This window comes from Poecilia reticulata, chromosome 9, assembly GCF_904066995.2.
Source record: "Poecilia reticulata chromosome 9, P_reticulata-male-v2, whole genome shotgun sequence".
In the NCBI taxonomy this organism is placed as follows: Eukaryota; Metazoa; Chordata; class Actinopteri; order Cyprinodontiformes; family Poeciliidae; genus Poecilia; species Poecilia reticulata.
Window position 1 is genome coordinate 5,648,329 of NC_088838.1, and position 13,174 is coordinate 5,661,502.

At 42.0% G+C, this 13,174-nt stretch overlaps 1 protein-coding gene across 2 annotated transcripts in view; it reads right to left on the reverse strand.

Annotated features, from left to right (window-relative positions):
- atp2a2a (ATPase sarcoplasmic/endoplasmic reticulum Ca2+ transporting 2a) overlaps positions 1-13,174 on the reverse strand; it is a 29,924-nt gene that overhangs the window by 8,907 nt on the left and 7,843 nt on the right. For both annotated transcript variants that reach the window (XM_008417248.3, XM_008417247.3), the window contains exons 6-14: positions 6,595-6,675; positions 6,161-6,246; positions 5,204-5,668; positions 1,953-2,041; positions 1,764-1,866; positions 1,523-1,654; positions 1,333-1,452; positions 1,028-1,246; positions 29-364 (exon numbers count right to left, since the gene is read on the reverse strand). In XM_008417248.3, the coding sequence (XP_008415470.1) occupies positions 29-364; positions 1,028-1,246; positions 1,333-1,452; positions 1,523-1,654; positions 1,764-1,866; positions 1,953-2,041; positions 5,204-5,668; positions 6,161-6,246; positions 6,595-6,675 (1,631 nt within the window). The remainder of the gene's footprint in view (positions 1-28; positions 365-1,027; positions 1,247-1,332; positions 1,453-1,522; positions 1,655-1,763; positions 1,867-1,952; positions 2,042-5,203; positions 5,669-6,160; positions 6,247-6,594; positions 6,676-13,174) is intronic.

The window sequence follows — 13,174 nt, forward strand, 5'->3', positions numbered from 1 at the left end:
TGGTGACTTCCTTCCTATGGCGGCTTACCATGGCGGTTATTTCATCGAATCCTTGCAGGAACTCAACGATCTTGGACTTGTGGGAGGGCTCGACGCGGGCAAAGCACCGAGCCTTGGTCACAGCCTCCCGCTGGGCGTAGGGGGTCAGTTCGTCAAACTCCCGCCCAGTGAAGGCCATGTGCTCTATGTCATCATCTTCCATCAGGATGCCGATGCGTCGGCAAATGGCCACGGCTGTGCCCTTGTTGTCGCCCGTGATCATGATGACCCGGATGCCGGCCTGGCGGCACAACTTAATAGAGGCGGCCACCTCCTGCCTGGGCGGGTCCAACATGCCCACACAGCCGACGAAGGTGAGGTCGGACTGGGGAGGCGGGAAGGGAGACGAACGTCAGAGGATTTAGATGGGACAATGCGCATCAACAAACACTGACATGTAAATGCATGAGATCATAGCCAGGTGGCTAATTTCCATCTCCAGTCCTATTGGCAGGGTGATGCTAAAGAACAAAACAGCCACAAAATAACACTACGGCAAAGAAATGTATAAAACAACCTTAAGATCCATACATATTTGCTTAACAGTAGGGCAACAACTAATGATTATTTTAGTACACATATGTATGAAGACAGCTGACTCATTCATTATTAACTAAGGGGCCTCCCAGCCGGACACAGGCACTGCTGGATGGAAATACTGGGGTGGACTAAATGCTGGAAGGAAGTGCTTCTGTTTTTTTGAATACTAGAATTACTGTCAGTTTTTTTAAGTTTTGGATGAATTAAGACATAAATTAAATCTCTGCAACCAATCATTAACTTTACACATAGCCGCTGTCCATTGTTGCTATGGTATACAAAACAACATCATCTGCATATATCTGGCAGGTTACATTTGATGGGCGACATTCTGGAAAATCATCATTGAATAAGCTAAGAAGCAAAAGGTCCCAACAAAAAACCTTGAGGTACTCCACCATTATTTTCAGTCGCCCCATTCAAAAAGCTAATGAGTGAAAATTTTCACCTCATACTCTGAGAATTTGGCGATGTCGGACAGGACCATGTCCTCTGTTTTAGGGGGGCTGTCTCGTGTGGCCAGAGCCAGACACCTCAGCGTGTCCCGACCTGTCCCATACTCGCGAATAACGGACATGATCTTTTCCTTGATGCCTTGAGTGAGGGGGACTTTAGTGTTGCCCACTCGGACGTGAGTGCATCTGTCGATGACGCCCTCCGGGGCCCCCTGGGAAGCAGAACGGGGATATTAATTATTCCCACTGAACCCAATGCCGCAGACAGACTCTCAGCACTTTTTTCCTTCCTCTCTACCTTCACGAACATCTTGCCAACGGCGGAGCGGGACTTGTTGGGGGTGCAGTAGACAGACATGGACTTTCTGTCCCGGGAGAACTCGAGGGTGCACTCCTTCTTCATCAGCTGTTTGATCACCTGAGGCGATGAAAGGCATGGTCAGTGAGAAAAACCTGCTGACTGGGAGCCGTGGGCGGCTGCCACTCACCGAGTTGCAAGCGTTGGCTCTGTCGATCTTTGACAGGTTGTGGACTTCTGTGTCGAAGACGTTCATCTTCTCCACCAGACAGGTCAGCGCCGTCTCTGTGGCCTCGCCCACCTTCTCGTACACACCCTTCACCTGATCGTTCAAACACAATCCAGGTTACTCATTTCTCCCTTTGTCCTTCTGAAAATGAAATGTGTTTATCATTAGTTTTTAATCATCTCAAAAAGCAAGCTGTTCCGACCTCATTGAAGTCCAGGGAGGAGTCATTACACAGCGCACAGATGGTGGCCAGTTCCACCAGAGCCTCAAACTGGGAGGATTTCACTGGTTTGCCATCTTGGTAACTGTGAAGAGCCGTATTAGTCTAAAATATGCTTTTTTTACACTGTAAAAAGTTGATTTGTCACTTGTATTTGTTCGTTACACTCACACTTCTCCTTCAGGTGCGTAGGTTGAACCTGTGATGGTGAATTCTGACAGAGAGCAGCTTTCTCCTTCTGCTTTGTTGAGTATGAACATCTGAGAATCAGAGAAGTTGAAATTATAAAGACTGATCAGAGCTGTCTGTTTCTTCATTGGGACAGCAGGGGGCAGCATCGTTCGAACAGCGAGCTGCCTGCAGTGCTACAAAGTGTGTCTTTGGTAGCTCTGGGCCGGGAGGCAGAAATAAGTGTTTCTTCACAGAAGTAAACAAAAGAGACTGCCGGGAGGCCTGAGTAAAGAGTAAAGCTGTCTTTGTCCAGAAGGAAGAAGTCACAGTGCCAGGCAGACCTGGAGGTTTGCAACTCAAACAGATCAGATATTCTTTCTTACTGCATCAACTAAACATGAAATCCAAAAACTATCTTAACCTAGTCACCAGGTTAGATTTGGTGAAGCAGATGCACTGTAAGCAGAGACGCTTGATAGAGATACCAACAGCTCTATTGATTCCTATACTGGATAAAAACCTTCTAGATCGGTGACAACTATATTTAGAACTCATAATTGTACTTTCTGAACCATTTGAAAGAAGATTTGTTGCAGTTTTTGTTTACTTGTTTGACCAAATCAACCTATTATTTTAGTCAGTTTCAGTTTATCCACATTTGTTCTCTTTTATGTGTCTATAGTTGATAGGAAAAGAGAAAAAATGAATCCCATCAAAATCATAATCTGAAGGTTCAGATCTAACATCTTTCTAATTTGATCATGCACTTCCCATGTAATTGTTTGTCACAATAAGTAATTACAAATTGCATGGTAAATTAAAATGAGATCATTTCTGTTCTGATTATTAATATGTTTTGAAGGGCAGTTTTGTTTGCAGACATGAAAATCCATTTTTCTATGGTTATGATTGTGTTTCATTTTGGATATTTATAATATGTTTCACAGTTACACTTTATCAGTCTGAGAGAGAAAATTTGCACTGTTATGAAATTATTGATACCATATTTGAAAATGGTCTCAAAACAACAATATTATCGTTTACTGCAATAATTTCTGGGACAAATGTGTTATTGTGACAGGCCAACAGCAACCTACAGGACAAAAGTGTGCAGGGTTTCCCCAAGTGTATTTCCCCAAGTGTATTATAGGCCTGGCGGCCCGCCATGCTTTACTAACTCCACCACCAGTCTAAAACTTTCTTGTTTTTTTTTGTTTTGTTTTGTTTTTTAGGAAAATAAAATAAATAAAAAAAATTGCCTCTTTTTTTAAGCCGGATTGCAAGTGTTTCTGTTGCTCCGAGCGTTTCACTATCAGAGCCGATTTATTCCTAAAAGATATGTTTATAGTTTATGCATTTAAAGCCGGACCAATCACACCGCTGGCCTCTGCACGTTGCCTCGCGTGCTGCAGCTGGATGTCTAAAGCCCCCGCTACTCCTTTCACTAGAACTGGACACAGGCTGACCGCTGTGTCCATCAACCCTCACAGGGGGTTGATATTTACATCAACCCCCTGTGAGGAATTATGATTAGTTATGAGGACTTATTGATTAAGGTAAGAGTTTAAACCCACAGCGTTAGCTCTGGTTGTGCAGCTCTACCTGAACCGCAGGAATAACTTGTCGCGTTTTCAGAGGTTCTTTGAGGTGAGAATGATGTATATTTGTGAACAAACAATATGCAGCGTTTACATCTCAACACGCTGCCCGCGTGCCCGTCTTCCTGTAAAGTTTAGGTCTGTGTTCCCGTAGCCGTGCGTTAGTGGTAACGACCCAGTGCTAATCACTCAGTGCAGTTCAACCCGTGAAGATTGTGCTCTCCCGCAGCACGCATCACGCTTATTTTATATTATTTATTATATACATTTTCCGGTTACACTAAGCACCAAACCTTATCAAATGCTTTGTCCACTTAGTCAGAGTCAATGTGCGCGGCCACCGGACATCTGAAAAACTCGTCCAGAAACTCGACCAACCAAAATAGTTTCTGTGTCCCCTTGTTAAAAACTCAACAGACACGAAATGAAAGAGCTACTAGAGTCACATTAGCAGCATTGAATTAAATTTCCCATTTGTTGCGCAGTGCAGCGGATTACCTCATCGTGCAGGGCCGGTCCAAGGGTGTATGAGGCCTGGAGCAGAATATGACTTAGGGGCCCCTTTTGTTGCTAAAAACATCAGCACCTCTAACAGCTTCTGTGTTAGATTTAGTGAAATCTAGGAGAGGGGGAGTAGTTTAACTGGCAAACCTAAAAAGCAATAAGTTATAACTGCAGTTTACTAATTTTTATTTGTGAACAAACGGAGCTGAAACTCAAAGATTAAACTCAGCATCAGATTGTAGCTGTGGTAACAAACCAATCTGACTATGAATATTGTTCTTTGAACTTCTACAAAGAAAACTTGCCAGCTCCTTAAAATCTTACATATAAATGTTAAATCATTTAAAGTCTTTAAATTTATATATGCTGAAACCATTATGTCAAATTTAGCAGCAATGATAATCTCAATAAACAAATGCTACATTTATATCTGTGGTTTATGTTAAAATATTAGCATTTATGGGGTCCCTGAAGCTCTGGGGGTCCTGATGGAGCCTCTGACTTAATTTGGATTTAACAGAAGTGGACATAATTGATATTCATTTTAATTGTATTTTTTGATTAGTTATTTTTAAGACTAGTTGTGGGTTTATATAGCAGTTCACTGACGATGTTTTCCCATAACATATAATAACCCTGGGATATATTTACTTCTATTGTCTACTTAACATCTTTTAATACGAAAACACGGTGGACCGCCTCGGCGCCCCGACCACCGGGTTTAGCAAGTTTTCTGGGGGAAACCCTGGTGTGATATAAAAAATGCAAAGAAAAGGATTAAACATTACTGACAGCCAAAATGTCCTTTTCCATAATGCATGGTCAAGAAGCTGCTTGGTGTTGCTGATTAATACAGAGCGATAAACAGCAACCACAGGCTGGCCGGCTTGCTGCTTTGTGACGCAAGGTCAGTTATGCAACAACAGCTCTGCAAGTCGTCAGCTGTGTGTAGATAAGAGGAGCAGCATCACATTATCCGCTTGTTAAAACCCTGGATACCTGATCATAAGGAAAACAGTCTTAATTCTGACAAAATCCTCAGGCTGCAGGCAGGAAGTAAAAAGATGAAAAGACAGCGATCACAGAGCTGCTTAGTAATGCACCAAGAGAGGGAGTGTGTCAGTGTATGTGTGTTTGTGTGAGCCTCACCCTGCAGACAGACATCTGGTTGGTGGTCAAAGTGCCGGTTTTGTCCGAACAGATGACGGAGGTGCAGCCCAGGGTCTCCACAGAGGGCAGGCTGCGGACGATGGCGTTCTTCTTGGCCATGCGGCGGGTGCCCAGGGCGAGGCAGGTGGTGATCACGGCGGGGAGGCCCTCGGGGATGGCAGCGACGGCCAGTGCCACGGCGATCTTGAAGTAGTAGACCGCCCCGCGGATCCAGGAGCCGCCGTGGACGGGGTCGTTGAAGTGGCCGATGTTAATGATCCACACGGCGATGCAGATGAGGGAGATGACCTTGGAGAGCTGCTGGCCGAACTCGTCCAGCTTCTGCTGCAGCGGCGTCTTCTCCTGCTCTGTGGCCGCCATCTCGTCGCGAATCTTCCCGATCTCTGTGTTGACGCCCGTGGCCACGACAACACCCACGGCCTTCCCGGCGGCGATGTTGGTGCCCTAAAACGGCAGATCACACACACACCTGTTAGCGTTACACACACTTTGAAATGACAAAACAATCTATATATGTACTACAAAGTTTTTAAAATGTTTGAAAGAAAGTAAGACTTGACAATAAATTAATAGCAACATATGTGACAGACACATGAACAATATCAATAGATAATACGTCTGAACCACACTGCATTCTGGGGGACGTAGGCAGAGGAAAGGCTTCAGCCGCTCAAGCTCTCATGACAAACTAAACTAACTCGCACACTTCTTTGGTTGCCTAGCAACAACCTGTTGAGTAGCATGCACAGCAGCAGATTCATGTTTGCCATTGAGCCTCATAACAAAGGAAAACTGTGACTAAAACAGGAAAGGCCACGCATATTTAAAACAAAAAACAAACCAATAATTATCAATATCGACTGATATAAACGCTTTTAATATGATTTCAGCTGCATCGTTCAGCCCTAGAAGAAAGTAGAGTAGAATTTGTCTTACAGAAAAGAGCATGTTCTTTTTGTCTTGATTAACGGCTCGAGGATCCGGGACGGGGTCGGTGTGCTTGATGACAGACACAGATTCACCTACGAGGAAAACACAGAACAAAAAAGGGTTTCTTCAATTGAAAATGTTGCTCACTTTGTTGATGCATGGCTTTTGACTAAAATGTGATTAACTCTACAAAAAAAAAATTAGATCGTCACTCGATTTTATATATTTATTTTAAATTTTTGTGCTAATACCACAAGAATGTGGCGTTTTTCCTAAAGGTTGTCAGGGAACTGGTCTGTCGCCAAGCAGACAGTGAACTACTCTTTAATCACTTCATAGAGATGCAAAAGGTCAAACAAAACAGAAGTAATAAAAGCAACAGCGCTGTGAGGTAGAACTGAATAAAAAGTGTTTGGCGTCTGCCATGTTGTGAGCCTCACCTGTCAGGATGGACTGGTCTACCCTCAGAGTCGTTGACTTGATTGAACAGATGCGGATGTCGGCAGGCACTTTGTCTCCAACTACAACCAGACATGGCCCAGTTAGAGAGAATACACAAACAAATAAGAGAGAAACATAATAAGAACAATGGCATTAAACTGATTCATAGAGGACTGCGGCTGCAGCATTTGCATAGCAGTGATACATTTTATCAGCAGTTGATTAGCTCCTCATCGCTTTTGTGGTAAGGGTTGTCTTTGTGTGTCTTGGCCAAATGAAGGCTGAATAAATGAGATGCCTATGCTGTGAAGGCAGTTACTTAGCTTTGCTGTAAACTGGAATGATAAAGTGCAGCTCATTACAAAATGTTTGCTGTGCCACCCAACAGGAAAACAGTGCAGCAATCACTGTCAGGAGAAGAAAGGAAGAATCAGAGAGAGAGAAAAAAGGAGGAAATGAAGAACTTGTGAGTCATAAAAGGTCAGTCTCAAAGGAAAAGGCTCATCTTGATGCGACGGAATTGCTGTGACCCAATTCAACATCCTAATGGTACATAAAAGGCGTGGAAAATGGGGAAATGGTATGGCACAGTTCCACAGGCAAAATCCACACATAGACCTAGGAACTGTGTCAGAGTATCACAAAACATCCTACAACAATAGTAGAGTAAGAATCAAGGAAACAACAAGAGCTTGCCAAATATCAAATTTTATAAAGATATCAAAACAAAGGGAGCTGAGACTCTCGCCTCTAACTCATTTGCCATCAAGACAACACATCATTCCTTGTGTTTCCCTCAAGTTAACTTTTTTTAAAGGGGCAGTAGTATGTAAAATGTTCTTTTAATCTCCATGGCAGAACACCTGGTTGCACCTAGCACCACCTTCTAGATGCAGCTTCTTCTCAGAGTTGCAGTTTCCAAGCTTTCACCTCACAGAGCAGCCTTCCCCACTCAGCTCCTTCAGACCAGCCAGCAGCAATTAGCAAATACCTGGTAGAACTGAGTTCTTTATACAAGCTACTTCTAAGTGCAATGCTGGTAAAAAAAAATTGTTAAAGGGTTAAAAGAGGAGCCAAAGTAAAGCAGCACTACATTACTTTTACTCAAGTAAAATAAAAAGTAACTTTCCATGAAACTAATCAAGTAAGAGCATAAAAGTACTTAGTAAAAAGATTACTCAAGTTCTAATCATGAAATCTGATTCAATACTTTAAAATGCTGACATCAAACGGACAATACGTGCAAATTTTGTCATTTTATAAACTAAAATAAAATTTTTTTTTACTATAAATACAAAAAATCTTTCAGGCAGAACACTTTTTCAAACCATGTTCTCTCTACATAAAAGGAATATTTACAGTAGGTAATTTAGAACAGATAATTTTTAAGTGGCAATATGCAGTGTTTACTCTATCTTAGTCCTCAAATGCTACAACAGGCTGAGCTGCTATAAAACAACACTAGAACAACAAGCGGGTGTAAAAGAAACACTGAGTATGAACACTGTTACATAGCAGAGTCTGGCACAGTTGTTTAGTTAGATCAGCATTCCTTTCTTCAGTGCCACTTTTAACGATTGTGACTAGACTGCGCCTTACATATCGATCAACATATACTATTCATTGCCAGGAGGCAGAGAGGGTAATATTTAAAATCAAAATGCTAGTCACGCATTTTTTAGCCTCACATTTGTTTGCTGTGGGTACCATCTTTAACAACCAGGTTTTATTTAAAGTGGCAGTATTACATGTTTTGCAGTCACATGGTATCATTTTATAGCACGATTAAGTGACTACGTTACCTTTAGTCATTGTAAAATCACAATATATATCAAATGCAACTTAAAAGAAATTTAACTTCGTAATTTAATGCCTTGAAATTGGCCCTCTGTCTCTTTAAGAACCTCCTGCTCTTTCTGAAACTCCACCTTCAGGAAGTCATCACCACATGTTTATTCTATTAACCCTTTAACGTTTTGAGCTCAGCAGATGCACAGTTCCACCAGGTGTTTGCTAATTGCTGCTGGCTAGTCTGAATGAGCAGAGAGGAGGCATCTCCTGTGACAACCAGCTGAATGGGAGAATAAAGGATTTCTCAAACACACATGAAAGAATCAAGGCAACATGCCAGGTATATTTTACATCATAAGATGATGTAAAGCTCAAAAAAGTTGATTTTATTTAATACACTACCTTTAAAAAGAAAGAATTAACTTGAGGGACACAAATGGAATGATGTGCTGTTTTGATGGAGAGAGTGAACAGAATGAGTGGAAAGAAAAAGAAATACAGTGAATCAGGCTTTATCTGTGGCTATTTTTTCATCTTTAATGTTTTATATCACAGGAACAAAATGTAAATACATCTCACACAGATGACCAAAGAAGTAGGAAGTGACAAGTCCTACTTCTTTTTTTTTTTGATTGCATGCACCTTGTTAAAAATCTGTGACTCTATTAAAAGACAGAAGTGTCCAGAACGTCCCACTGCAGACCTGCATTCATGACGCATTTGTATATCCTTTGTCCTTCTATGTCAACATCCTCTTTGGTTGCTGTCCAAGCATCTTGTGCTGGTTTATATCTGCTTGTAAATGCATCTCTGACTCCAGCAATTGCAGATACGTTGAACTGAGTTCACACCTGGTGATGCATTAAGCCCGTTGCGACTCCCCAAGGTGCTTTTTAAACAGACCTTTAAATAGCAGGTGAGGCTGAGACTGAAGGCGTCCAGCTTTGAGTGGCAGCTGCACCTGTTGTATGTTAGGGGTGACAGCGGTCCAGGCTTCCTCAGAGACAGCCTGGAGGCTCCATGTGTCGATGGCGGCTGAACAAAGGCTGTCAAGTTGAGTGGGCCATTTCCCATCAACAGGCTTCCCAACACATCTCCCACTGACTAAGTCATCGGCTCCATTTATGTGTGTGCAAAAGGCGCGATTCAAACTCAGAAATCAACAGTGCTTGAGAAATGCAAATGACAAGTCAAAGCGAGGAAACCTAAACGTGTCTGCAAACGTGTCGTTTTGCAAGTTCGTTTCACTGTGACCGTTCGGCCTCGGCTCTGGACACCAGTGTTCGTTTCCCCTGGCAACAGCGCTAGCAGAAGCATGATGTTTAGTTAACAGTTTGCTGATGGGAAAGATAAATCAATATTTAACAGGTCGCTGGTTTCTTGGCTCCCTGTTTCTAATGTAAATGCGTCAGCTTTAACAAGGGGTTAGTTCTCTTATAAAAGCATCGTCTCTACATTGTTTTCTCAGGATTTCAGTTTTTTGTCATAAAACAGCAACAAATAGCCGCCACATGATGCAACATAATGCTGTTTCTATTACCAGGGGCAACCAGATTAATCATTTTTGAGAGCAGATTAGTTACTGTTGTATTGCTTAATCCATAGCTTTTAAAATTCTTCACACATTTTTATTGAAATACGTTACGATTGATTGTACCAATTTTTCTGGTGCCCTCATGGGAGCTGCTTGTCTGAAATCAAAAATACATTTAACACAGTACACACACTTTGTCACTGATCTCCACTATACTGGTTAGACAGTATAGTTTATTTTTTATAAACTATAAAAAATAAACAATACAATTATTTTCTTTAAGTATGAAAAAACATCCTATTGCCAAAAATGTAACAACACAGCAACATCAACATGTAAAAACCTGAGCGCTTTCTGCTTGACTTGGCATCAATACACTACAGGGCTGATCCACTGACTAATTTTTTAATTAACTGATAAAAAAGCAAAATGTGATTTATAAGACTTTTTTTCTATTATAGAATTTGAACCAGGTGAAGCTGTAATTATATCATTGAAAGGTTTTTGTAGAACATATCTACATTTTTTTTTTATCTTAAATGCAAAATGTACATATTTTTTGCACATTTTTGGTGTGTGTTGTTTCATCAAATTGCTGCTTTTTAGTCTGTACACTCCAATTAATGTTTAATTGATTACTAAATTAGTTGATGATTACTTCAATAATCGATTTGTTATGATTGATCCGATTAATCGGTTAAGTCCTACACAATTAGGATGCAAGAAATGATACTTGGTTAGAGTATTTCCTAATTAGGTGATTTTCTGAAGGAATCTGGATGTTATTAAGGATATCTCTGTGAAAGGAGCTGAAGAGCAAAGCAATCCACACTCTAGATTTTTGTTTGCAAAAATACTCAGATTTGCATAAGATCCCTACTAAACATTTAAAGTGGTGTGTGGAAGATGAATCAGCTGCATTAAAGTGCCAACATGAAGACACTTCGATCGGTGAAAGTACAGACGCGCTAACAGCAGGCTGGAGGACTGCATTCCTCTCATGTTCCAAGTGTGTGCCTCCTCTCTTCAGACTGACATCTCAGCATCTCGCCCGTCACTGGAGAGCATAGCACAGATTCCCAGCAGTCACCACGGTACAAAGAGCTAACAAGACTCGTGCGCCAGCGGACTGGTTATGGTAAAGAATCTGTATACATCTAAACGCCAGAGGATTACTGCCGTTAACGACATAACATTTCTGTAACACTTTGCATTTACAGTAAACGTTAAACACATGATGAAATTTTCTATCCACACTACACACAATCCTACTGAACCAAGCTGCGGTTCTGCAGATCGGTCAGAGCCAGATGAGAAGCTCTGCGCCTCTGACCCCCTGAGGTTGTGTGCCTGTCCGTCTCCCCGGTCGGGCTAAATGAGAGCGCTTCTGTCTTGCTGACAAGTGAGAACCTTTGGCCAAAAGACAGTCCCTCGGTGACAACGGACACTTGCCAGACCCCAGTAAATGCCACATACTCTCCATGGTGTCTGGAATCTCAGCGGCGGGTGCTGATGGGTACAGTAGCTGCAGAGCACAGAGCCCAGCGGGGTGGGACGGTTATCTGCAGAAGTGCTTCCCTATAAGGTCATCGCTCTCTCTCCATCTCTCTGTCCGGTAGAACAGGAGCGTTCCTCTCACACACACACATACAAGCGAACTCCACAACAAGAACATCCAAATTTGCAAGCCCTCAAAACCAAACAGTAAACTGCCAGCTGACAAGAGTGCACTGTTATGACAAGGACTTAAATCCAAACAGAGCTTGTAAACTAACTTTATTAGCCGTGTCATAAAACCATAAACTATTATTTATGGCAAATCTTTAAATAATCCCTACTACTGATATATAAAAAAAAAATAAATGCAGAGAATACAATCACTGATTTTGTTGCATAAATAAATTAAATGGGCTGACGTTTATCAAGGTCTGAATGAAAACTGTAACAGTGAGCCTGTGTTCATGCATGAGAAAATGGAAATGCTGAAAGCAGCAGCTGGGAGATGCAGGACGCGCTTTCTGGCTGTTCTTCCCACAGAGGAGGAAACCACAGAGAACTCATCTCTGTGTCCCCCGTCTCAGCCACCCGGCCAGCTTCTGCATCATCATCACACTCCGCCTCCACATGGCACGGGTCACTTTGAAGCTCGGCTAGGGGAGGGCAGGTGGGAATAGTAGGACGGGAGCCATTGTAAGAGATATGAGGAGGATTTTTAATGCATGTACAGCTGACAAGTTTGTCCCGACCGCGGGATAAAATGTCCGCTCTTTGCTGCCTGCTGGGATGCTCTTTTTAAGAAAGCCCCGTGCTGCTGACAGAGCGGCATCCCGCTGCTTTCATCAAGAGCTTTCTGCAGGAGGGGAGGGCGCTTCTCACTACTAGCTACAAATGTCCGCAAAACATTGTAAATATTAAGCTAATGTTTAAAAAAAATAAAAATGTTCCACGTGCAGGGCTTCCATTTAATAAGAAATGCAAAAAAAGTGTTTCCACTAAATTTTGCGAAATACATAAATTTCGATACTGCTGAAAAACCACCTAATTTTACCGCAGCAACATGTTCTGGAAAAAAGTTAGATTTTTTTCCGAAATTGGTGTGTTATGCAATTATATTTATTTTCATTATTCTAACTTGTGGAATTTTATGGTCAACAGCTACTGGCTCTCTTTCCATCAATGTTTTTATGCACATTTTGAAGTATTGCATTAGAAAAGATGGACAGAAACGGCAATATTTGAAAAACTTTACATTTGTCTCAGGTCGTTTTTGGATTTTCCAAACAGAAAATTAATGCGCAAAAGGGGAGATGGAAACACATTTGCCAAAAAGCAAATTTTCACAATAGTGGGTTTGAGCTTTACCACAGGCAGGAAACTCGAGAGAAATTTCTACATTGTTTTTCATAATGACAATCGATTTTATTTATAATCCTCTTCATATCTCAAGCTGAAATCTCAAAGGGAACATTCACATGCTGATGATGGAGAGCTACTGGATCATAGCTACAGCTGCCCTGAAGCAGGCAGACAGAAGGCAGACTGCCATTTTGCCCCATGGGCCTTTCTGACTAACATAGCAGGCAAGGTGGGTGAATCGTCTTCTCCAGGGACAGAAACGACGAGGGTAGACAGATCGAACCATCGATCCACCGATTGCTGAGTGAACTCTTACCGTCATTGCTGGTTGATTTGCTTCAAACCTGTAGATGGAAATGCTAAATGACCTGTACTTGTATAGTGCTCCATCAAGTCCA